The 27,561-nt window shown below is 33.8% G+C and overlaps 1 protein-coding gene across 2 annotated transcripts; it reads left to right on the top strand.

Moving 5' to 3' along the window:
* The first annotated feature begins 77 nt into the window (after positions 1 to 77).
* On the top strand, positions 78 to 27,561 carry LOC149079603 (uncharacterized). 2 transcript variants are annotated; one of them, XM_089240212.1, is made up of 6 exons: positions 78 to 213; positions 5,067 to 5,542; positions 11,385 to 11,495; positions 17,384 to 17,522; positions 19,563 to 19,672; positions 23,693 to 27,561. In XM_089240212.1, exons 1-6 carry the CDS (start codon positions 210 to 212, stop codon positions 24,365 to 24,367), a joined length of 1,515 nt encoding a protein of 504 aa, XP_089096338.1. In that variant the 5' UTR covers positions 78 to 209; the 3' UTR covers positions 24,368 to 27,561. The 2 variants fall into 2 exon arrangements, with proteins under 2 accessions (XP_089096338.1, XP_089096339.1); XM_089240213.1 differs by lacking the exon at positions 78 to 213 and adding an exon at positions 436 to 949 and having other exon boundaries at positions 23,693 to 27,326.

Here is a 27,561-nt window from a genome sequence, read left to right as displayed (position 1 = left end):
CGAGGGTGCGCTTATGAAAAATTATGAAAATCCCCCCTTCCGTCTTTCCCCCTCCACACGCAGTCAAAAAAAAAAAAGAGAAAAGAATCGGTTTCGAGAGTACAAAATCCAACACTGTAGATGTAGTACCAACAGCGTCGCTTTGTCGTATGTAGCATCCATTGGCGTAAAATTAAAAACATAATTTTTTGAATCCATAAACTGAAATTATGGGTGAGTAAAATCCTTTGTAATGTCTTCGTCGTTTCTCTATGTAACCGATCGTTGCCGATCCCGTAGCCGATCGGCGTTTTTAAACGGTTTTAAAAGCGTTTTAATTGCCGAATATCTAAAATTTAAAGCCTGTGTCCTTTCCCGCCATTTTGTTATGAGTTATGGCACGGTTTGTGGCTTGCTGTGTTAAGTTAGCTGCGCATTCATTTGCATGAGAAAGCCATCGCCGATCCGAAGGCAAAAAAATTATCTCCGAGCATGTCGATCGCTTGAAATTAACGAACGAATGTCATTAAAACGAAATGTCGTCTGCGATTGTTTAGCGTCGTTGTGTTGGGCACACATGTGCAGTTTGTAGAGGAAAATTTTTTTGACATTCGCACAGTGGCGGAGAGGAAGAATAACCTTTTTTTTTTTTCTCTTTCCCCTTCCCGCGCTCATGGATGCTGTTCGCGTTATGAAACAATGGGAGAAGGGGGAAATCTCCGTCCGTTAATTAGGGTGGGGGTCGTTGTTGTTTTTTCTTGGCAGTATTGTTGTTTTTCGTTTTAATTGTTCAAATAATCAATTGTTGCGGGATCGCCTGCGATACTTCCAGTCATCTCAACTTTTTTTTTTTTTTCTTCTCTCGGAGATAGTCGATTCGTGAGAAATATCTCGTTAACCCTAGGCGCTGGAAACAAAAGAAAACCCGAATTTATGTGAAATTTTTCATTGGATGACCTTGAAGTTTTGTGTATGTTTCTTTTTTTGCATTTTTTATAACGGATATTATTTACGCCGGATAGTTAGTTGGTTGTTTGATGTTTAACGGCGCATGCTATCTTTAAAAAAATTATGAATCCTATATATAATGATAAAATATTAAAAAAAAAATTATAGATATGCAATGTGTTCGGATATTACGTGTGCTCGTTTAAAGGGAAATTAATTCCTTGATTACAACTTTTGTGTTTTGTGTATATTCCAGTCGGCCCCATCTATCCTCATGAGCGCGCTTGTATATATGAAGTCATGGTGGATGGCTAAATAGGCCTAACGGCCGCGTGAACCGTTAACTATTGTACTTGGATGGTGGGAGGGGGGGATTTGATTTCAAACCCATTTTCTATTAATTTTAAGAATTTTTATTTTTTTTGTTTTAATTGACGTAAATATTAATAAAATGAGATATGAGCGACATATTTTGAGGTTTTTTACCCTTCTATTTTTAAAGTCAGGTCAGTCAAGGTTGTGAACTAATTTAATTGATTAATTTTTGGTAGCTTGAAATTTCTATGAAAAAAAAACTTGTGATAGTTATCACTGTCATTTATTAGTCGATAAAAAAAAATATTTGAGGTGAATATCCTCGAGGAAAAATTGTAAAAATGGATTTTAAGAAAATAGTGTTTTCATCGCTGTATCACAAAGAGAGGTTAAAGGGGGGCTCCAGCTGGATACTCGGGACATTTAACCTAAAATTTCATTTGTTTTACACTATAAATTCGCTGAAAAATCACTTAAGTTTGCCTTAAATGATAATGTCAAATCCTTTGTGGTCAATCGCAGCAATAAGTGCCATCTTTTTTGCAAACCTGTCAAATTGTTCAAACTGAAGCAGCTGAGATACATTTGTCTTTTTGAATAAAAATTTCGGTGTTTGTGTACAGATTTTTAAAGGGGGTCACAGAGTCTGAAAAAAGGTTGTGAAAATGGTATTTTTGGCTCCTAATGAATTTGGATGGTACCATAAGTTTTTGTCAATTTATCAGGCTCTAGGGCAGGGCTTGACAGATGAAATTTTCTAGGTACGATTTTTTAACGATAAGATTTTCTGGGCTGTAAAAGGGTATGAATAAGGGGCTATAAGGTGGGTATGGACACCTAAAGCATGATTACTAAATAAGGACTGGATAAATCTGAGGTTGCCATGGCGACTAAAAAAATTTGTTGGCACTGAATATTTTCTTCGTGTAGTTACTAAATCACAGGCTGAGAGCAGCACAAAATGTTTGGAATTCGAAGCGGCGTATCTGTCAACATGAAAGAAGGTCACCATCCCTGGAAAAGTCAGAAGCATTATTTCTGACTTTTTTACCCGAGTAAAATTTATTTGCAACCTAGATTTTTTTGCCATTTGTCCAGCCCTGGTCCATGAATGAATGACACGTTTGCCCAGTTTCAGAAAGTCTTTTGACATAGGAAAAGAGTATAAAATCCTGTAAAAGTTTTAAAATAGGCCTAGCTGTTTATAGGACTGTTTTTCCTGAAATTGAAATCATTCTTGGCCCCAAAGAAATTTGGCTGGCACTTGGATTTGTTTCATTTGTCAAGCCTTGTCCTGCGGGAGACGTCTTAAATTTTTATGATTTTATGACAGTGTCTTCCGATATAGAACGAGGTCATTAAGTCCCTAATTAAAAAACAATTTATAGGACTGGTTTTTATTTGGGGGAAAAAATCAATGCTTGGTTCTTACGAAATTTGGCTGGTGTCTAAATCTTTTTTTTTTTCCCTACCACACAGAACATGAATGCTGAACCCATGGCTGAAGAGTTGCTAGATATGGTCCATGAACTCGCATTTAACATGATTATCAATTTGAAAAATATGAATTAAGAAAGACTTTAATTTTAAACATCATTCACTCTTTCCCTTCTTTGAATCAATACACCCAAATATTTTTCATGGTTATTTCTACCATGTTTTGTCAAATCCTTGGTACCATTTCACCAAGACAGAAAATTTATATTGGCACTTAAAACTTCATACAGGTGATTATTGAATTGGAGTCTGGGGCGATGAGGCAAAGCTTTCCAAATTTATATCCTTGGGTAATTATTGGTCTATTAAAAAATCTCCAAAAAGTCCAATAAAAATTTGTTTGAATCTTTTCTGTTGAAAATAAACATTTAGCTCCCAAGAAATAACAGCTGGGATTAATTTTTGCCCCTTTCCCAGATTTTTAAAGCCCTTGTTTTTTTTAAAGGTGCTTGGAGAGGCCTCTGATGAAAATTACATTCAAGTCTAACATAGATTGGCATTAGAGAAACTCATGGTCCGGGTTTTTTTTTTTAAATCTTGATTTGCTAAATAAAAACAAAATAAAATATTTCGTAGCAACTTCTATCCATTAACATTGTCCTTGTTAGAGATGAGAGATAAGAAATATTCTCCTGGATGTAAAAATTGAAGAATAATCGGATATTTTTCTTTTTTTAAATTCAAATATTTTTTTTGTTTTATATTATGAAGTATAATTCAGTGTTCACTGTCTGAAACGAGTTTTTGGCATAACCACCCCGTAATGATAACTTTTTAATTGGAGAGTATTCTCAGAATATATTATCTTGGTATCATGGGGAGAGGTTTCGATTGGTTCATTATAGGTTTTTGTTACGAAAGGTTTTGGAAACCATTTTGGAGTTATAAAAATTCTTTTGAAACGGTATAAATTTTTCGAAAAATAAGAGTTCATGGCAAAAATAAATAAAATCAGAATCACTTGTGCTAGTGATTGAAATTGCAGCATTCTTTCAACCTTAATAATCGGCATCACTGGAATGGCACCGGCCAGCAGCAGTTGGAGATGAACTATCCTATCTATAGCAAGTGCTAAAATGTTTATTTTTTCCTTAGGATGACTGAAAATTTGGTATTTGCATTTAATGTCACTCGTACAAATACAAAGGACACAACAGGCAAAATGCCCAACAAGGTGACTGAAAAAAAAATACGGATGTGAAAAATACAGCTACCTAACGATAAGAGCAATAAAAAAAATTACAGCAATTCGAAAAAAGAGTAATAAAAACCAATAATAAAATAATACACTGCCTAATAGGGAAAAAAAATTATGGGTCTTGTATCTGAATGTGGATAGGTATAGATTTTACCCCACTACTTTCATCATACTTCTCGATTAACAATGTATTAGTAACTCGTGTCTCATCCTATTCATCTGGTTGAAAACTTTGAACACCTCAATCGTATCCTGCATTCCTCCAGTGTAAACATATTCAAGAAATCAAGTCTCTTTTCATAGCTCAAGCTTTGTATGCGAGCAAGAGCACGCATAGCTCTTCTCTGCAAGCCCCTCAACCAAGTCTATGTTCTTCTGTAGGTATGGTCTCAAAAAACCTTATACTGTAGCATACGTTAATCCAGGATGAACTAACCCCAGGAAAAGTGAAAGGATCACTTTAGGAGAACGTGAAGAGAATGAGACTGAATATTCTGTACATTTCTTTTTACCACTGTTGAACAGTATTCAGAAAACCTAGGCCGCTCATCAGTGAGTGGGTACAATGAGAATCGTCCCTTGCTAAATTCAAGTTTGAGGGAAATACAAAATTTTTAGAATGCATGTCTGCCAACATAAAAAAAAAGATGTTCATTGAGTTTAAAAAAGATTGAAACAAATCATTTTATGTCTTTTTTTTTGGGGGGAACGTTTTACTTTTGAGAAATTTGGCTTGCGCCTAGATTTTTCTTTGATTTGCCAAGTTGCACAACAACCTGCAATGTGAAAGGCTCCTTTATTCTTTTGATTGACATTACATCTGTCTGGGCCAAAGAAGGTTTTGCTCACCAACATGTCTTTAAGGTGGTGGAGAGGATGTATAAAGGTTTTAAAAAAAAGATGGGATTCTCACATATTTTCCAGTATTGGGGGGGGGTGCACATTGAACCAAGGATAGTTACAAGACAGACCATACTGCACGCAAACGACATTATTATTTCTTGACTGGGCCCCCGCGATTCCAGGATGCAAGCAATCCTTGTGCTATAACTTATGGGTTATTTTTTTTATTTGTGAAATAGTATGCACAAATTTCAGTTTGGTTTATGTGATTTTCAATTTTTTGCAGATGGATTACCTTTTCGCCATCAGAACATGTCTTTGTCTACAGAATACGACTATCAGCAGGCGATGGCTCAGCATGCTGCAGCTGTGAATGCGGCGAACAGTTCTTCTCTGCATTCAGCTATGGCACAAATCCCAGCACTTCCTGCTGCACTAAACCTCTCTGTGAACTCAGTTAATCAGGGATATTCAGCAGGAAGTCTGGGGACCTCCTTAGGTAACAGTAACGCTTACTATTCGTATGGTGGCGCCATAGGCTCCACGAGCAGTAGTGCAAATACTGGTAATGCCATTAATGTACACCATCATGGTGCCCATGGCGGCGGACACCACCATCATACCGGAGGAGGGAAATCGAAGAAGAAGTACAAGTTAAATAAGGATGGTATTCCTCCCCCGAAACGGGCTACAACAGCATATATTCATTTCACCCAATGGTACCGGGAAGAGTTGAAAAGGAGTGGACGAGAAATACCCAAGGTAATATCAGCGTACAGATTTTTTTTTTTTGTATTGATTAAAATAATTCTTACTAAATATGTATTGTGCAAATTTCATTTGAGAAGGCCAATCTTCTTTAACTGGTTATCTGGGTACTCGCAGCATTTTTTTTTTAAACCTCGTAGTGTTCCCATCATCTACATATAATGGGTAGTAGCCTGCTCAATCATCCTGTGATGATCTGAATTTCTTTTTAACTTGGAGTTCTTAAAATGACGTTATGCAATGGAACCTGTACGAAACGTCAAAATTAAAATAATATTCCATTTCAGACAGGTCCCTATTTTATAAAGATGCACAAGCATTAATCAATGAAGGGTCTAATTTTTGATTCAGCCGAAAACAGGTTTCACTATGCATTGTTTTTATTAAACAAGTTTCGCATTGTATTTGCAATACATGAGTTTGAGTGCCATCTATCACAAAATATAACTGAAAAAAGGGTTTTTTATGCAGGCGTTTTGAGAGATTTCTGCAGTCTAGGGGTTAAAGATTTAGCTTTTAGAAGTTTTTGTCCAGGTGACTGGTTTCAGAATAGAATGGCTTTTAGCTTATATTTGTTTTTATGATTAATTCAGCCCAATAAATAAATTTTTCCAGATAACTTAGAAGTTTTGTATCTTTTGAATTTGTATTTCTCGCAGATGTCTCAATAACTGAGGTTCTCCTGGAGTTGTTGATATATTGAAATTTTTGATTTTTATTTTCTGTGATTTATTTTAAGAGCAGGTCTTGACATATCCCCAGGCATCAAGTTGACATTTGCAACTAGAAAATTGGAATGAGCGCTTAAAATTTTATGTGTAATTGGTTAATCAGAGTGACACAAATTATTCCTTCATGGCAGCACTTCTCCCAACATGGGTAAAGGGGTCTGGCAAGAAATTGAATAAATGCTATTCGGGATAATTTTTATTGAGAACTAACTATGCTTGGCTCTTGAGAAATCTGGCTGGGGCCTAAATATTTTCTCAATTTGCCAAGCTGTTTTATAATATGGTAATAAATTGATGTATCAGGGTTCCCAGTGACCTGGAAAGTCGAAAATCCGAGAAATTAAAAATAGTCAGGGAAAATGTGAAATATTTGGCAAAAGTTGGGGGTAAATTCTGAAAGGCAAAAAAAGGTCTAAAATATTAAGATTTTCAATTATATTTATTTCTTCCGAAGTTTTGATCTGGAAATGAGCAAGCAGATTTTGCTGGGAACATTGTTTATCCTTTCAGACCCTGGTGCCACAAATGTGTGAGTTGCCTTTTCTCACAGTAGAATTTTTCTTTTGAGATCTCTGGGAGTCAAGCCCCTCACTTAAAGGATTGTGTAAGTTTTGAGTTAGAAATATGGTGAATATGAACTTTTTCTGGTGCTGGCTTTTATCGCAGAATTTAAAGTTGAACACTTTCAGGGTTTTTTTTAATATGGCTTCCAGGAGAAACTTCCTCTGGGAAAAGTGATTTTATTACATAAATTTTAGCAATAAAATTCTGGGAAAACTTGTGTGTGAAGATGGATATACTTTGCATCATCTTGGCTGAAGAAATTTGTAGTGAATTATATTTTCTTCCTGTACAAAAAAATTATAACAGAAAACATTTTGAGTATCAAAAATGCAAAAACATTTTGAAAATTCAAAATAATGAATGGGTCTTAAAGAGATAGTCAAACCTACTACACATTCTGCATAATTTTGTCATTATTACCACTTGTGTTCAAGACCTTTTTCTGATGAAAAAATTAAATATCAGATATAATCAAATACTGTGCATGAGGTTATTATTTCATTCTGATTAGGGGTGACCATATGTGATCGACAAAAATTATAGGAAAACTTGATCATAAATTCTTGTCAAACATATTGTGAATTGTCAGCGAAATTATAAAATAACCCGTAGCGAGAAAAACATCACTGAAAACCTGCAGTGATTTTAAATGTATTTGCTAGGAAAAATATGTAGACTTGCAAAATTGAAGTCTTGCATACTTTTTCCAGCAAAATCTTCAGAAGTCGTGTCAGCTTGTCTACCAATGTGGGAAAAGAGCTCCAAGTCAGAAGCAAAAGATTATTTAGGATTTTTTTTTGTTGGGAAGCATGCTTGGTTCCAAAAAATTTAGTTCACTCCTGAATTTTATTCTGGATCATTCTTATAGTACTCGTTAAAAAATTAATAGAAAATTATCAAAAATTGTCAACCAGAAGATCCAAAAAAAAAATCTTAAGGACACTCTTAAAACTTGATATAAATTTGAGTCTACTTAAAATGAATACTTAACTACTTAAAATAAATTTGACTCTAGCCATGTTACGGGATCCCACATGGCATTTTGCCTATTTCAGCACTAACTTCATATTTATGGTTCACACAACATCTTCCATCTATTTTAGTAGCTCATTTTGAACTTGGACAAGCACTGGTACCCTGAACATTTTTTTTTTTTTTCCTTCAGTATTATTTTTTCAAAATTTATTTCTATTATTTGTTTGGTCAATTTTATAGGCGGGGTGTACAGCCGATTTTATAGTTTGCTTTTGTTTTGATAGAGCATGATGGGTACTCTAGTAAAGCAAAGTCTTTTGATGAACCATTACTGCAGCTTGATTAATGTTGCAGTCCAGCCAGATTTCTGGACTGTAACAGATTGTTATCCCATTTTAGGATCAAAATCTGCCTTCTAGTTACCTAGTGCCAAGAAAAAGACATATTTTACGTAAACGTTTTACATGTTATTTCAAAACTGGTTATGTGAGACGTGCTTTTCAGAAATAATAGAAGTTTCTAAATTAAAATATGCTATAGATTGAAAATAGTTTTCAATTGTATATTTTAAAAAAGGACATTAAACTCAATCAAGAAAAGAATGTTTTTATCAAGTGTCTTAGATCCATTGTTGTTATTTAAGGCAACACAATAGCTGCTAAAAAAAAGTATTCACGTTTTTGTATTTTTTTTTTTTTTTTTTTTTTTTTACTTCCATTGATGTCAGGTCTTAAGAGGTTTCATAATTCTTTTATCTCATTTATTGAAACTTCATCAATGTTATCAACATCAGGAAACAAGAACAGGTCTATTTTGTTCATGTAAGTTCTTGTAAATAGACAGTAAGTTCTTGTAGACAGACTGTCTATCTGAAGTAGCAAAAAAAGGGGGGGGGGGTTGTTTACATCAAGGAATCTGATTACACTTTACATGTGGTAGGTCATGTATAAACATTCAAAAACATGGCAATGCATTTTCTAACTTTATAACAATGCTTTACATGGGATAGTGTTCCAAGTTTTGACAAACTGATTTTTTTTTTTTTTTTTATACTCAAGCTCTGCTGTACAATTAGGGGGGACAAAAAAAGATGAAACCTTTTATATGAGAGAAATATTGCTGTAAGTTATAGAAACCCAGTGTGTCGAAATATAATTGTGGTACAAACCCTAGTATAGTTCATTTTAAAAAAAAAAAAAAATTTCAGAAAAACATATGGGTAAACTTTTCTCAACTGAAACACGTTCTACTCTACTGAAACTATCACGAAATGTTAATACAACAGCAAACGTGATGACCTGTAACTACTTGCAACAACTGTCATGGCTACCAACATATTAAAACAAAACGTCTGAAATCGTCCCAAGTGAGGCTGCTGTTCCATATATAGACACTTAACTGTACATTTTTGTTTTAAGGTAGTTATTTTATATAATTTAAAAAATAGGCTTAAAAATAGTTAGAAGAAAGACATTTTCTTAAGGAAGAAAATACCTTTCTTCCCTCTCAAGGAAAAAAAAGTTTTGTTCACACTTGAGATGTCAAATTTTCTCGAATAATCTTATCAAGGACAATATTCGAGAATATTCTCAGGTAGGACTACTATTATAAATAACTTAAGAATATTCTTTTCTTATTCTTGATGAGAATATTCTCCTGTTATTTATACAATACAGTTACATATAATATCCTTGAGGATATTCTCTGGAAGGACTATTATAAATTACTGGGGAATATTCTTATAGAAAATAATTAGGCCTATTCTGAAGTCAATAATAGTCCTTCCAGATAATATTCAAGAATATTCTCTTCGGTGAGGATATTCTTCAGATTTCGAAATCTTTCTAGAGAGTATTATCAAGAATATATATAATAACATGTATTATAATAAATAATCTTGATAAATAACTTGAGAATAATTATTTTCGATAAGAACATTAAGGAATATAAGTAATTTATAATAGTAGTCCTTTGAGAGAATATTCTGTCCCTGTCTCTCTTCCTGTCAAGAAGATGGGAATATTGAAGTTTTTATACCACAATATTAGAGTTTGAAAGCAAAAAAATTAAGCCAACAAGAGCTGAATTGCATAACTTTTAAAGAGATGTGAGTGGTACAGAATTTAAACGTATGTGCATTGAAGAAAACAACAGTTCTGTATCTTAGAATGAAGGTGACTGTATAAGAATAGCTTCCAATAAACCCAGCTTATCAATAAACTTTTGGTTTAATTTCTTTTGTTTTGAACTTATTTCTGAAAATTTATCTAATTTTAAAAATATTTTTTAAGGTTTTAGGCTGGTATTACACTATAAAAGTTTTGTAAAAGCTCTTTGATAAAACTCACCGGTAACCACTCATAAATATCACCGGTTGTACTTGCTCGAATGTCACCGATGCGCTTATTGGTTGTATTTTTAGTTTTATAAAAGATCTTTTATCAAAATTTTATAGTGTAATCCCGGCCTTAATTTAAAGGTTTCTAAAATTTCGTAACCAAACTTTTAAAACCTCTCATCATGACCTAGAGAATATTCTCGAATTAGAAGTTGTCATTGGGGGTGATTATACCAAAAATTGTTTTGTTGTAAATGTTTCAGGCAATGAAAACTGATTTATATTTCAATTATTTAAAAGAAAAACATTTCCCAATTATTCCATAATTTTTACATCCGGGAGAATATTCTGACCTCACATCTCTAGTTCACGCAAATTTTAAAAAATCTAAAATAGATTTGTAGAAATCTAAATAGAACTGAAAATAGAACTAACATGTCAGACATATGACTATAAATAGAAAATGACTAAAAACTCTATCCAATATATTTTGCCTAAACTGCTGACAGGATTTATGGCAATTTCATAACAATGACCCCCCCCCCCCCCATATGTTTAGTGATAAGTTTAACAAACATTCAATTGCATTTCATGTTTTTAATCGATTTTCTACTTTACATAATTTTGTGAAATCCTCTTCATACTCAGAAAATACAGTTCATTATTTTCAATGAGCGTTCACTGGGATTCTATTTACACTCGCGTTTCGTTACACTTTATAACTCAGCCACATTGGTTTTGTTTAACTCTGCGCAAAAGTCCCAAAACATTTTTGGGCATACCACTGAAAGGGTTAGAGAGCAAAGCAGGACATACCCAAAACTGTGACGTACATCACAGAACAAGTAGTGTTGCTGCAGAAAGTTCTGAAAAAATGTAGGAAAAATAATTCATCTGTGTGGGGAAAACAGTTATGAGAATTTTTACTGCAGAACACACACACATTTTCAGTTAGCTGAGGACAAAGCATTTGCTTTGGAGATGGTGGTAGTGAATGTGTTAATGTTCCAGAAATGTGTATATATATGTGGAAAGAACCCCAGGTGTCTAGGTGGGGAAGAGGGAAAAAGCCTGGTGTTCTTGTTTAGAGTCGCTCCTATGGACTCGGTAGGTAACTTGAAAAGCTCGCTGGGAGCGAGGAGAATCCTATATTTTAACTAAGATATTTCTGCAAGTTATTCATGTTTTCTGTTTGCTGATTTTGATTTGATTATTCGTCTTTCAATAGATCGGCGAGTTTGGCAAAGAATGCGCCGCGAAATGGAATTCCATGACAGATGAGCAAAAAGAACCGTTTTTCGATTCTGCTGCTCGTGACAAGGAACGTTACCAACGCGAAGTTAGTATGATTTCTTATTGTAATATTGGGCATTTTATTTTTGTAATCTGCTTTATGAAGGTCTTGCGACTTATAAAATGTTATGAAATTTATTATAATTATTGTTGAATGAATGTGATTGGTATGCTTGTGTATCATAAAACTATGATATAATAAGCTTCTTTATTAAAAAAAACCAACCATTTGTGCGCATTAATTCAATGTAATTTTCTGTAGTTATCTAGAAATATTTTCCTCTTAAACTCTTGCGACCCATGATTGTAGATTTCTCGTGTCGAGGAAATGTAAAGATGCTGACATATTTTTTGTATCATCTCTTTTTAAGGCAGGCATTACACTATCATAGCTGCCAAGTCTCCCGAATTTTAGCTTCATCGCTCGACCTCCCAAAAAGTTCTTAAATCTCCCGAATTTTTACGAAAATCACAAAAATCCATAATTGTCCCTAAAAAATTTCCTACTTCATTAAAAAAAAATCCCCGCTTATGAAAACAATCCCTAAGAAATTTCTTGTGGGGCATGAAGCCTCTTTTTTTTCCCCTTTCGAAATGATGTCACACGTCGTAAATGGGGAAATACCCTTTTTAAGGAAGTTTTACAAACCCTCTGATGGTAACAAGAAAGTTGTTTGTCTTATCGTGCAGGGGAATGGCTTAGCAGCCAATAGTCCTGGATAATAATTGAAGATTATAGTGACGCTCATATGGTCAAAAATTCTTTTGTTGAAGTTATGTACGTGCGATATAACAAAGCATGAATACTGATGAGCAAAAATATATTTAATCAATTTTAAAGATACTTATTCCAATGAATTTCCTTTCATCAAACGTTCCAGAAGAGGGCCGACTTTCCCTTTTTGTACAAGTTGTGTTACGGATATAGGTCATGGTGGAAAGAGTGACATCATCACTCATGTGAAATGAAAAAAAAAACAAGCAAGTGTCACAAAAAGTCAGTGTTCTTCAAAAATTGACGGTATTTTCCTTCATCTTCCAATGATTTTGGGGTCATTCGCGCAGAATGTTTGTTCACAGTGTTTCTGATTGAACACAATATTTATTTTTACATCATTGAAGTTTTGACCTCCAATTTCACTTGTTTTTTGCGTAGGAATTTTATTCCCAAGGGTTTAACTTCCATGTGTGTAAAATCCCTATTTTAATTTAACTTCAGTTTTTGAGTAGGGATTTTATTCCCTACGCTTTAACTTTTATGTTTGGAAAATCCCTATTGTATTTATTAGGGAGTGGTTTTAGGATAAAATACGGGTTTGCGCGAAAATCTCCCGAATTTTCATTTTCAAAAGTTGGCAGCTATGCACTATAAAAGTCTGATAAAAGATGTTTTACAAAACTTGAAATAAAACAACGGATAATAGTATTGTTCACATTAGTTCAAATGTATTTAATACACTTATTGGGTGCATTTTTCAAGTTTTATTAGAAATTTTTTCTAAAACTTTTATATTGTAATCCCGGCCTAAAAGAAATGAGTCTTCTGTGATATTGAAAGAAATATAATATCCGGACTTTCCCCCCATTGCCTGATCTTTGATCCCTTACTTACCTATATTTGACATCTCACAATCTTGAATCAGGGTTGGGGTTTTGGACAGGATACATGGGATCATATAACTATTTAAATAAACGCGGTTTTCAATTTTTTAGTTTGTTATAAATGTTATTCCTACTTCGCATCTTATTTCTCATTTGTGAATCAGCTACTGTATTTAGGACAGTGGCTTGTCCGAAACCCCGCCGAATCTGTCAGAATATTTTTCTGTATTATACTGAAGATACCAAATATGCATAGTCAGTTATAATTACTGCATTATTATGAAACTCAACATAAATATTATTTTTTTGATAAGATTAACATTATAATGATGTAAAATATATCAATGGTGTAGTGTTTATTCAATGCAAATTGTTCTATTTTGACTTTCTGAATGGTTTTTTTTTTTTTTTTAATTTTTAAGTTAACTTACTATTTTAAATTCTTCATTTTTAATTTCAAATACTAATTTTAAATAAAGGAAAATACCTGAACAAAATGAGGCCACAGAACACAATTTCACAAACACAGATTATGCCTATATGATAAGACTTTGAGATCCCAAAAAATTGTTGTTAAATTTAAATTGTTTCTCTTATGAGGCTAGAACCTAATATTTCACTAAATAAATTCAAGCTATATATACAATCCTATCACATCAGTCAGAAAAACACTGGAAGAAGGCAGCTTAACAAAAGACTGTCCTAACACATTTTTTTTTTTTCATGTCCCACAAGTTATGCATAAATTGAAAGAATGTTTTTAAATTTTGTAATCTTAGAAATCACCTTGGCACAGATAGGGCAGCTAAATCAGTTATGTGTTATCGAATGTTGAGAGGCCCAGCTGAGCTTGATTATTAGTGTTTGATTATTACATACGTTTAATTTCATTCTGTAGTCATATCTGTTGCATTTTTCTAATTTTCATGTGATTAAATTTTTATCCTATTCTTGTATCTTTCACGTTTCAATAAATCTAATTGTTTAACCTCAAGACAGTTCAGTTTTGAATGCAATCCCATAGCTTGATAGCCTGATATCAGTTGTACAATCTTTTTACATATTGTTTCGAATTTCAAAATTTTATATTTAGTGTAATTAATAACATAATATAATTTGTATAGTATAAAGTTTATTATTTGATTTGGAGGCTTTGGACAGTACGGTAAAAACCCTTCTGTCCAAAACCTTGTCAACTCTGTCTTCCCTGTGCTTCTAAAAGGTACTGAAGTTAGACTATGTATGGATCGAAAACAAGCGTGTCCAAGCTTTTTGGTTTTCTGGGTCACATCAGCAGAATGAAAAACCATTTTGAACTACATTGTGAGGAATAAAAAAATGTTTCAGGTTGCACTCAACATTTAAATGGTAGCTGGTGATTGTATTTTGAAGTTAAATTCATTGTTCTGCGAGGGAGGAGCAGCTATTTTTTTCCGGTTTTGGTGAAAAAATATACCATATTTACTCGTATTTAGAGCGATCTCATGTATAAGACGGAATATGATTTTTAGAGATTAAAATAAAGAAAACTAGATTTATTAATGCTAGTCCTTATTTTGGCAATTCCCATACAAAAACATAAAATTCATGTATTAAGGCAAACACACATTTTTGTGATTAATCATCTTTCGTCTATATACACAGACCTTCCTCTTTTTTTAACTTTCACTTGTCCTCTGATCTGTTGTGTGCATTTGAAATGCCACGTGATGCACCTCTAAAGATTGGCCCAGCAGCGAGCTAAAATTGCAACTGGGCCATCCTGTGGGTATCGTGCTTTACTCTAACCACAAGGATCTAAGTTCGAACCTGATTGACGACGCTATGATGGTTAGTTGAAGTTAGTTTTCTGCAGTTTTCCAACCTCGAGTCACAGATGAGAGCCTGTCTCCCATTTGAAAAAGTCTTCCTGCAGAGAGCACACAGACCTACAGTATGATACTTCACCATGATCATGTGGATATTCAAGCATTTACTATTTTCACTTCAAAAAATAGACGAAAAAATATGGCTGTACCAGCAAGAACAAGAAACAAGCTCACCTCTGACAACATTATGTTAGGGACACATAGCAGGCCTGTAATTAGACTGGGGCAACCTTGCCTCGAGCAAAATGGGGGGTCCCCTATGTGTTTGTCATAAAATCTTTCAGGGGGTGCCCCAGGATTCCAAGAAAGCATGCTATGGCCTTGCCATAGACACAGAACATGCATTCGTACCAATTCGTTAGAAATTCCACATTGGAATGTGTACAAAGTGCATATATGGTTAAATGGTTGTAATATAATTGCAGTGTGAGCTGTCTCTAGACATTTAAAAAAAATTATGCAACTAATCCTTTGCTCATGATCTTCAGACAACCTAGATTTTTGAAGCTGTGGAAATTGAATGAGAACCTTGTTCTTTGCTCAAGTGAATACAGTACTCAGAATCTGCCCTAAACAGTGTTAATATACGGTGAAACCTGTCTTGAACAGAACATAGTCTCATAGATAATGTTTTTTTTCAATCATTGGAACCTGATTGAACCTACTACTTCTTCTGAAATTCAGACTTTACTAAAAAAATATCCAAAACCAATGATAGCTACTATATGTTGTAATTTAGAATATAGTTATTTTTATATTGTGAAATATATTTTTTTCAGTGCAGTACCACATTTAATAAAGATTCATGTAGTTTACACTTTGCATACAATAAGGTTCTTGTCAAAGGATACAAATATAAACTGGAAGAAAAATATATGTGTAATATTTCATTATGCTTGGCATTTGGAAAATTTGGCTGTTTAAAAAGAAAAACAGTTATACCAGGATTGGGTTTTTTTTTACATGAAAAGTGTCAAAAACTGGTATAATTTGTCAAAAACCTAAATGAATGCTGTTGAATAATGTTTTGAACATAAGTATATAACATGATGCAAAACTTACTTTTTTGCTTATTAAAATATTCTATTTTCAAACAATTTATTACAATAATTAAAACAAAAAATTTTAATTTGCAATTTTGAATTTTTCAATACAAAGTCTAGAACATATAAAATTATATTTTATAATTTATTTTACCTACTGATTACCTGTGTTCAATTTAGTAAGCAAAATAGAGCTGTTTATTCAAAATATGTGTGATAGGGCATCGGTGTTAGATTTTTGGCCTCAGAAACTATCTCAGTATTAAAACAGTTAATAACTTATTGTCAATGTTGTCGAATATTTTTTTAACCTGATATGTTAAATAATAAAACACTTTTATGTAGATTAAAGTGCTTTATATGTTGAATTATAATTACTGAGTTATAGAATATCTATTTAGATATTATAAATTCTGTGATCTGCCCAAAGTTTTAGTTCATATAAAAATTCTCATATAACATCTGTTAATACAATAATTAAACTCGTTTATTCTCACTTAAAAATAGTTTGGTTTGGTTGTTTAAAATCCAAAGTTTCAAAGAGTGTTTTTAATCAAAGCAGAGTTGGCAATACTTTATACCCAAAGCATTGTTTTGCATGCTCAGATACAGCTTCAATTGGAAGACCAACGATTGCAGTCACATAAATGCTAGTAAATATACCGTATCATTGTCAAATTTTGATATTCTTACTTTTGCACTAAAAGAATAAGCTGCTGGAGTTTCTTAAGCATCATATACAACAAGAACGCTTCCAAACTAAAGGACATTTCCGTCCTACAACTTATAATATATCTAGTAATCAAAATACTAACATTATGCACAATAAGGACATTGCTTTAAGTATCTCTCTCAATGATTATCTAGGTAATTTAATAACTGAAATTAACATTATACATATATGGTGTAAAAGAGTTTTTTAAACACTGATCTGTTATAAAAAGAGTACAGCAGGTGTTTATATCTATACACATATAGAAGCAGTTGAAGAAATTTCGGAAGGTAAAGAATCAATTTAAATTGAATATCGAATCTCCATAGTTTTCACTTCAGCTTTTATGCTATGCTTTATTCAAATTATAAATTTTTTTTCTGGTGAAATATACATATTGTCCAAAATAATTCTGTATGGAGTAGAAAATTATTTTACAATCATTAAGTATTTATTCTTTGTTTAACATTGTCATTTTAAACATTACACACAATTAACATGTGCATTTCCAATAGGAATTTTAAAAATCAAAAAGCAATATTTGAGGTTTTTGGTGCGACAGTTTAAACCGTCAAAAACCTGCCAACCCTGATTTATACGTACAGAGACAATACATAGTTATTGAATACAAAATAGAGCTTTTTAGTTGAATTTGAATGAATGTGATGGCTTGAATATTCATTCACATGTATTCTTGACTTAACTTTAGATGCAGATATACAAGCCAGCTCGTGATGCTAATAAACCTAAAAGGCCAGGAACTGCTTTCATGATTTTCATGGCAGACTTTCGCAAGGAAATGGCTGGAAAAGAGCCAGAAGGTGGTGTGGCAGCTATGGCTAAATTGGGTAAGTAATTAATCTATTTTGTTTCATTTTAGACAAGTACAGAGAAATCCTGAATTCTTAATTACCATAATTTCTGTTGTATTGCCCACCTGAGAAAATATCTACTGAAATATTGATATATACAGCCTGCATTTTCGAGTTTGTAAAATTTTTTCTCTGGCCTTCTAATTCCTTTGCAAAGAAGTGAGACAGAAAGCAGAATATACCTAAAAATTGTGACATACATGGCAGAACAATTTTGGGAAGAGTTTGAAGAATACAGAACTCTTTTGTGTAGAAAATACTATTATATATGGAAGTTTTTACCATAAGAACATTACAGTCAGCCCGGGGCTTATTGCATAGCAATGCAAAACATTCTGTTTTGGGGCCGGGGAGATTGAACGGGTGAGAAGCTAATGAAATAATATGGTTAGATAAATTTACCATAATTGTGGTGGGGAAAAAAAATTACATTGCCCCTGGAGCATTGAACTTTTTCTTGGACAAAGGATCAAAATGAAAGTTATTATCATGGATGAAATACTGTGTATTTATACAGTGACGGGTGGGAACTCTGTGCCACACTGCACAAAAATTAACATCTTGCGCTATCCTGCTCGAATAGTATATCTTTGTATTTTTCTGCTCCAAATAGCCAAAATAGCAAATTTTGCTTCAGCATGCCCGGAATTTTCGAAAGGCGCCAAAAAACTTTTGTTCCTTCTTGCCGGGAAACGATTCTTTCCGAGAAGTGTGTGTTTTATTCCGCTGTACTCTCTTAAACTATCAGCCCCTCCATCTTGAAACCCAGATAATATCTGTGATCATGCAACTGAAGATGGTTTGCAATTGTCTTTCAGCTTTAAAGCGCAAATATGAGTCAGTTCCCATTTTTTTTTTTTTTAAAGTCTCCACCGGAAGCAGTAGAAATTACTGTAGTCAATCGTTATTGTGACAAATCCCGATGTTTCGTGAAAACGAATTTCATTCCCGGAGTAAAAAGAGCATGTCCGCCGAATTACCAATACTAATTTAGAAACTTTGGCGAATAACGATAATTTTGTTAAATCGCCAAATAACGAGTCAGATTGCCAATCTCGCCAAATAATGAGTGCTGAATCACCAAACATCATGTTGATTCTTGGGAAATTCTCTCCCATTTTGCAACAATTTCTTTCCAAGTATAAAAAATTTTTTTTAGCCCATTTGAAGTGCTGCTGTTCCAGACAGCAACCTCAGTAAGCAAGAATCATCTTAAATAGACTGGTGCAAAAAAATTTCGCAGCCGCTCTTTCAAACAAAGGTGTCAAAAGCCTGAAACAACAAAAACAAAAAACAAGCTGGTGAAAAGATGTTTGATAACAAAACAGTGCAGTTGTTTTATTTTGAAAAGGGGTGAGGATTAACGAACATATTCTTGTTAATGTTGCTGCTCCAATGTATAAATATCTGCTCCGAATCCTATATTTTGCTGTTCCAAAACTGTTCTGAAATGGACTTTGTCACTTCCCACCCCGCATTCCATCTCCCACCAGGAGGCGATATTTCCCACTTTGGGAAGAAACACTGTTACTGATGGAATATCGTCACTGCAAACTGCATCAGGACTAGAGTAATATCATTGTATAGGATTTTCACTGTATTTGAATTCCTACCTGTATTTCAGAATAAGCCAAGGCTGGATAAATCATAAAAAAAAAATCTAGGCACCAGAACAATTTAATTTTTTTGGTGCCAAAAAAAATTTTACCCGAAGGGGAAAAGATCTAAAATAATTTTTCTTTTGACTTTTTCAGGGCAATTCACTACTCTCAGCCTACAATTTAGTAACTATATAAGAAAAAATTTTAGGTACTAATACCAATTTTTGAGTCGCAATCTGGGGTTTGTCTAGTCCTGGATAATTTTTTTTTTCTTCCATCATTTCTACATGGAAATGTGTCGAAGCAAACTTTAATTGACATGGTTATTATCATAGTGGTGTTGTTATAATTGTTTTCCACTGAAACTGAAAAAAGAATCACGTATGTAAAACTGGTATACGTTTCATGGTTGTAGGTGGTGAGCGATGGCGGAGTATGTCAGATGACGATAAGCAACCTTATGTAGAAAGACAATTAGAAGCAAAATTGCAATACGAGCATTCCATGGAGGAATATAGAAGAACAGTAAGTGCTGAGTTTTTGTAGTGGATAAAATCTTAACCGATCTATTTTTGTCTTTCTTTTTTATTTGATAAGAAAAATATTATAAATCTTTTTTCTTCGTCTAATCTGATTTACATTATACAGGTTTGTTTATATTATAAATTGCTGAAAATATATATAGTGAATTATCATGCTACATTATGGCACTTATCTTTTTCATGTCATGTCAATATTGATTATTCAGACACTCCAGGTTTAGGTAGGAGACTCCAAAAATTGTTATCCTTCCCACTCTCTGGAATTTTTAGAAATTTGTCCTTGTTTAGCTGAAAATAAGATTTTCTCTTAATTTTAGAGAAAAAATTAGAAGCATTAACTGTGTGTGTGTGCTATTTTCGGGTCGAAGAGTAAATTAGTTGCCAGATGGGTCTGCAGATTGTTGTCAGATTAGTTGCTAATGGTAAAATTTGTATAGCTCTTGACCTACCCGTGGTTTATTTTTCTACTATGAAACAGGTTTCTCTGTGAAGAACAGCACTTAATCGACAAACTGGTTGTGCGTTCCATCATCTTTGCCATACATGATAATCATGCTCTTCTGGCATCAGCCTGATATATTTTTTTTATTCAGTTTTAGAAAAACAGTTTCAAGCTCATACAAATTTCTTGCTTATGCAAATGCTATATTCAGCTTTATATGTAGATTTCCCTCGCCCCCGTTTCATTAAATCTTCCACGCCATCAGAATCACCCTCACTGTCCTCGGCCATGCTTCCAGATTAGGTTAGGTGTGGCACCACAAGGCTGGTCGTTATCCTGCTATATGTTAGTGACTGGGTCCTCTAACGTATAGCAGGCAGTTGTAATGTACGGGATAATGTGGCACACTTTAGTAATAGTGAAAAAGCAGACATGCATTTCATTTACACATTCATTACGCAAACATGCATTTCATTCATACATGTCTGCTCTTTCAGTATTATTAAAGTGCACCATTATCCCTTATGTTGCAACTGTTGTGAAGTTATTCCAACGTGCAACCATCCTGTCGCTGGCGCCTACGTTTTTATTCACTGACGAGATTTGCACAGTTTCTTCTTTCCCCAGATTACATTTGCATGCATGGTGTTTTTTCTCTTGATAAATTTCACCAGGAATGGAGTTTTAACATTTGCAGAGCCGCCGTTTTGAAGCGCTCTTGAGCATTTGAGTTTCATGTGAGACCATGCATTCTTTGATGACAATTGTTTGTATTGGAGTGTACTATCACCTTAAAGTTTTTCCCATTTTTTCTGAATCACCCTGTATGTATTATTAGAACTATTTCAAGTCGCAATGGATTAAGATGTAATTCACCAAAAAGATGCGTATGTTATACATTATATAATAAATACGAACGCCTAGGCAAATTGCCCAACGAGGTGGCCAAGTCATATAATATATTTATATAATTATGATAGTCATAATTATCATATAATCAAAAGTTTATTAAAATAATATTAATTCTTGATTTCAGTAAAGAATAAAAATTTAAGCATGCATCATTGAAAATACAGGGAAAAGAACGAAAGACATTTTATGAAAAGGTTTGGATTGCCAAAAGAGAATGTCCTGTAAAATAGGGTCTTGTAGTCACCTCTATATATATATATATATACTTGTCTATACAAGTTTTTGCCTTGCGAGCAGCAAAATATGCATATCTGGCCCGCAGACAGAAAAGGTTGTGCACCCCATTGCTGTATCCTCCCAAATCATTTTCAATGTTTCAAAAACAATTTACTAGTCATATTTTATCTTATTTTGACGAAAAATAAAAAAATTGCCAATTTTGGACATGACATTTATTTTTTAATTTAAATTTTTTTAAATTTCAAAATAACGTAATCATTGCATATTCCCAAGAAATTTGTAAGATCTGTACAGGAAATATAAATAATGGCAGACATCCATGCCCGAACCGGGATTCAAACGCAGACCTGCAGTCAGAGGCTAGCTCCCTAACCACTGGACTGCCAGGTGCGGTGATTTTTATCAAATGCTCTTTATTGATTTTATTTTGCTACATTTTTGTATAACTTGCTAAGCTCCAATTACACCTAACATAAGGGTATTAGCAGGCCGGGGTCCAAAACTATACCGATTTTTTATGTCTGAGTATGATACAATGAATGAATGCCACAGACCCCAGAGCATAATATGCCGAAATCTGGAAGAATTTTAAGAAAGGTATAGAAAACACTATTATAGCGATTTTTACTGCAGAACATTTCCAGTTAGCCGAGGACTCTGTGCAGAACAAAGCAAAACATTCTGCTTTGGGGGCGGGGCACAGAACTCTTGCCGTCAGAAAATCAATGCACCAGAACAGGGGTTGGAGTGTTGTGGCACAAGTTTCTGTACTTCATGTTTGCAACACTATTGTGGTATTCTGTGGCACCATTTTGAGATCAAACTCTTATGATTAGGGGCCCCGGAAGCTGACAAAATGCCATAAATGTATTTTTTTGCCTATATTTAAACTTTTTTTTGGTGAAAATGTCTTTTTTTGAGATTTGGCTGCTATAAATGCCTATTTCTATGTTTTATGTTTTTCATGAATTTTAGAGGCCATTTTCTGTAGAATTAGATATTTCTTAGATAAAACTTATATATTTTTTGAAGTTTTATCTAATATCTATATATATTTCTAAAATCTTCAACACTTAGTATTAATTCTCATCAGAATACCTTCCTTCTCCCATCTCTATTTAGACACAAATAGGCATAACTGCCTGAGAGATGGGAAATTGGTTTTAGGTATAGGAGTGACAAAACTTCATCTCTACACGTAGTTTACAGATAGCAATCAAAATACAGTTGAATTCACGTCAAGAATGTGAGTTCTAGACAAAAGCAACCCATGTATAGTGTAAGAAAAGCTGAGGATAAATTAGAAGTTTGTTGCTTCACATGTGTTGCATAGCATTGAAGTTGAATAGCTGACCAGTGACTAACCCAATTGCCCATCTGTTGACATCATTAGCTACAACAGGATGGGATGAGAGCTGACAGGGCTTTAGCACTAGAGCCCATGTTATTTTGATTTTTTTTAATACCATAGATAAACTGCAAACAATCATGAAAGGTTATTTCAGATACGCAAAAATCATGTCCAGAATTTTATAGATTTTTTAAAATTGATGCTGACCAACTGAATACAAAGCTCAATATTCAAAAATTTTGATAAAATTTTATCATAAAAATGTTTTTTTCAAATAATTCCATTTGAAAATGTTATGATTTTTTTATAATTCTTTGATTTCAGCTAGAACTTTTTTGCTTGTTTTCTATAAGCTATACATATCAAGTATTCAATTGAATCAAACTCCAAATTAACCTTGATGGATCCGAACACTTTTCTTTGGCATGGGATAATATCAAATTAAATTGACTAATAATGCACACAGTTATTATAATCTATTACTGAAAAGTAACTGATTGAGTGAATGCAGCCAGGATTTTAACCAATTTTGCAACCCTCAATATCATGGCTTTCAGTTACTTTTTCTTTTTACCATTGATTATAAATGCTTTTTAGTGCCTATTTTAGGCATTTTTAGTGTCTTTTTCCTGTCTATTTTTATTATTTTGACTAGAAACTTTGAATCTTCACCTTTCCAATAAGATATTGAACATTATTGTCTTCACAAGTGTTGTCCATCAGTTATTTGGTTTCAAAGTCTACCCTATTTTATTACTCTCAAAAATTGTGCAGATTTATAACATTTAAGAAAAACAGATGGGTATAATATGACAAAAAGTTTGAGGATCTGGGCTAATGTTTTGAAAAGTTAAACCATTGAGATGGTGATTTCATTTTCTTTCGAAAATCATATTCGTAAAAAGTAATTCAGAAATTCATGGTAGCAAACTGAAATTTTTAGTTTCCACTTTTTAAGTCTTTGGAATTTTTATCAATTAACTGACTTGTTTATTATTGTTAAAAGATGTGCATACAATATTTTTCTTTTCTCATGAAGAAACTTTCTATCCAACCAGCAAAATCTCGAAGCCCAGAATCAAGCCAAGGCTAGAGCAGAAGAAGAAAACCGCAACAGTCCTGCAGACTCTTTCAGCATTATCCAACAACATCAGCAGCAAGCACAACAACAACAACAGGCGCAGCAGCAGCAACAAGCACAACAACAGGCCCAGCAGCAGCAGCAAGCGCAGCAACAACAGGCCCAGCAGCAGGCACAGCAGCAACAACAGGCACAGCAGCAGCAGCAAGCACAACAACAGCAGGCGCAGCAGCAGCAGCAAGGTGCATCCTCACAGCAGCAACCTATGAATCGTTCCCAGCCTACACCACCGTCTGGTTGCTCGACCCCAGCATCTACTGCCTCATCACCCGCTGCACAGGATCTCAGCTCCAGCCCCTCTGGCATGACGGTTCCGGCATCTTCCTCTTCCACGTCGGGCTCGAACGTCGCACCGTTGCCGTCGTTCTCCACTTCTCTCGCTTTGTCGCATCCACTCTCTAATCCCCATGCTACTTCATTGGCAATGACATATGCCCAGTATTCTCTTCCTAGCTTTGCCCACGCTGGTGTCCTAGCTGCTAACTATACCCAGGCTCACAGCCATACTGCCGCCACTGTGGCAGCAGCTCATTTGTCAACGAGCACCTCTACCTATAATCAGGCCCATATGGATCCCTATAGGTGGACCTAATTAATATGCCTTTTGTTAAAAAAGGGCGAAATATAATACTTTTTTTTCCATTTCTTGGAACCATTTTTTTTTTTTTTTTTTTTTTTTTTTTGCTTTTCATTAAGGGCTGTCTTCATTTATTTAAATTTGGGGATTTTAAAAAAAAATATTTTTCAGTTCCTCCTTCTGTAGTCATGTTCAACAAATATGCGCATCAAATAGATTATTACTATTTGTGCGCTGTGTGTATTTTCATAGAACTCACATTTTAAATATGTGTATGTTGACATTGCATTTATCAATGCATTGTAAAATGGCCATGTGTTGACAGCCCAATTTTTTCTCTTCTATTTTTTCCTAGTTTCACAGGAAACCTCATTTATTGCCATTTTTTTAAAAATAATTTTACCAGTGATTAGATTTTCCCCCCTTTTCAAAACCAATCACTGATTTTTTTTTTTTTTTTTTAGGCCCAGTTTGTCTTCGTCATTAAAAAAAAAAAAATTCCCTTAAAAAACATCCAAAACTTAGTACCATCATGAGACTTCTTTGAAATTTTGCGGAAACTTTATATATATAAATACATGTGTGTGTGATCTCGTACATGAGATCCTATCCGTGAAATAATACTGAGGTTGAAATATTTTGTGAAAGGAAAATGATAAAAATATATTCATCCTCTCTCTCGTTCCCTATCGTATAACAGTTAGCTATATGAACTTGAACAAATGGAAAAAAAATGAAAAAAAATTTGTGCTGTAGTAATTTTTGCATTATTGCATCAATGTAATTTATGTTTTACTTTATCATTGTGTCATGTTGCATGCTTTTTTTCCCCTTTTCTTTTTTTTTTTCGTATTAGTTCATCAAAAAAAAATTTCAAAACCATCAGGGTGTGAAAAAAATGTACATTTTAATTTTTTTTTTTGTGCATTAACATGTTGTACAGTTCAAACATTTTTTTTTTTCGTTTCATGTAAACATGATTGCAGAATGTCTGTTAAACTTAGTTACGTGTGCAATCGTTTTGAGTTTTTAATCATTTTTTTTTAAATCACCCCTCATTTGTTTCACACACATTGATAGTTTTTATGTGTAATTTTTCCCATTTTTTTCCCCCTTTATTATCATTGTATAAAGCTGAAGTATTTGTATAATTGTGTAAGGTGACCTTTTGTGTACGTGCGTGTGTGTTCGTGTGAAAGCGCGTGAATGAGCGAGGCCTCAAACCGTGGACTTTTTGTTTTTGGGGAAAAAACTAGTGATTCATTCAGCTTCCACTTGAAAACGTTTTTTTTCTCGCTGTTACGGGATTTGTGACTTGAATTCAAAATTTGAATCTTGTGTATGTGTTTCCTGACCCCCCCATGTTTTTGGGGATTGTCGCAATTGTCATTTTAATTTTATGGGTGAATTTTTCAGATTTTGGAAAATCATAGCGAATAGATCACATATCAGACCAACATCGGCTGAGTTGTTGTGTTCATGGGTACTTGGAAGAACTGTGTAAAACATGTGCATTACCCGGAATTGTATTCTATTTTGTTTGCCCATAGAATGATGATAAATTTGGTGATTAATGCAAGTAGGAAGTGGATGAAATTATCAGTTTCTCTGTATCTGAGAATTTATTTAGAATGTGTTCTTATTTTTTTTTCTCCCCCTGTAAAATTAGTTGGATGCAAATGTATTAGTTGTAGTAAATTCAGCGAAACCTCTCTGGAAGTCTACCTCCAAATAGGGCCAATTTTACTGGTCTAGAATTTTTCCTCTCCCCTACACATTAATCCGCCTAAATTAAGGTTGCCATTTCCTCGAAAAGCTGGTTTTCTGAGGGACATAGGGTGGTTCTTTCAGAGAGATTTCGCTGTACAGGTATACCTCGCTTTACACGTTGTCGTTATTCAATTTTTAAAGATTAGTTTTGAAAATTTGGCTTCGTTTGATTTTTAATCATAAAAATTAGCTTACAAATTTGTCATGACAAAATCTGTTGGTTTCAATGATGTTGGTGAGGCAAAAGTGAATGATCCGCTCTAATTTCACTCATCAGAGCCTGTTAATGAACACTTCTTGGAGATAATGATGAAATTTTAGGAGCATTGTTTTTGAGCCTATCAAACAACTGCTAAAAAGGCAGCTGATTATTTTTCTCCCCCAAAATGATGTCACAAGCATAATTTAAATTTTCGTCAGGGCATCAAAGGAAGAGAAAATTTTCTTTTTTGCAGGGGTGGTCACAAGCAGCCAGCATCGGCCCCAGCCCCTCAAGTCAAATCAGTGAGATGACTTGTACTTTGAATGGCCATATTTCCTGCTAAATCTATGTTCACTTTTTATAGTTCTGATGGTGGGTTTTTTTTTGGTTGGCAGGATTTAATTTGAGTGTTGTGGCATAGATGTAATTTAACCCACTGTATGGCGATGATTGTGATGGCTAGTGTGATATGTTTTTCAAAAGGAGGAAATTCCTACTTTGTTTTTTGAAAATCCCTTTTTTTTGTACAGGATTTGGATCCACACGAGCCTTCCTAATTCTCATTCTCCAAAGCTACTAGTTATGGGATTGTGATCTGAGAAAATTTTCCAAATGCGACATTGTTAAATTTGCTAGAGATATTCAGAATTCTCTGGATCGCTATAAAAAAATTTCCACATATTGAGAGATATGAATAATGTGTCTCCACTGTTTTATTTTTAAAAAGTAATTTGTCGATCATCCCAGGCCATTCTGGATATAAAAAAAAAGAATCCATGCTTACCAGATACATTCTGTTCATCATGGGATTAATCAGTATCAAAAGTTTTCAGAATAATGAAAATGGTATTAAATAAATTCATTCATTCAGCGGGAATTCGTGATATTTATACAGAACTGCCAACTTTCTGGATTTAGCCTGGCAATGCTACATTTTTGCCTTCAGGGCTTCCGGATTATGAATTTATATTGCTAATTTTCAATTAAATTGCCATCAACTTGAAGAAAAAGAAGGAAGAAAAGAAATGTTGAATATGCTGTTTTTTTTTGCTGCTATTGATATTAATCATAAAAAAGTGATCCTGTCCCTATTACATGAAAAAGCTCTTGCGATATCGCATTACCTAGTCTCCAGACATGGCTTTGACTTTTCATACAGGCTACCATCTAAATCTATGACCTTAATAAAATTTGGCAGCCTGTTCATGCTGAAAATGTTTCTTATATATATATATAT

Source organism: Pholcus phalangioides, unplaced genomic scaffold (genome assembly GCF_987345545.1).
Source record: "Pholcus phalangioides strain wild (caught in Gottingen) unplaced genomic scaffold, Ppha-v1.0 ptg000012l_1, whole genome shotgun sequence".
NCBI classification, from domain to species: Eukaryota; Metazoa; Arthropoda; class Arachnida; order Araneae; family Pholcidae; genus Pholcus; species Pholcus phalangioides.
Note: the sequence above shows the minus strand (reverse complement) of the source record. Positions and strands in the feature narration are given on the sequence as shown.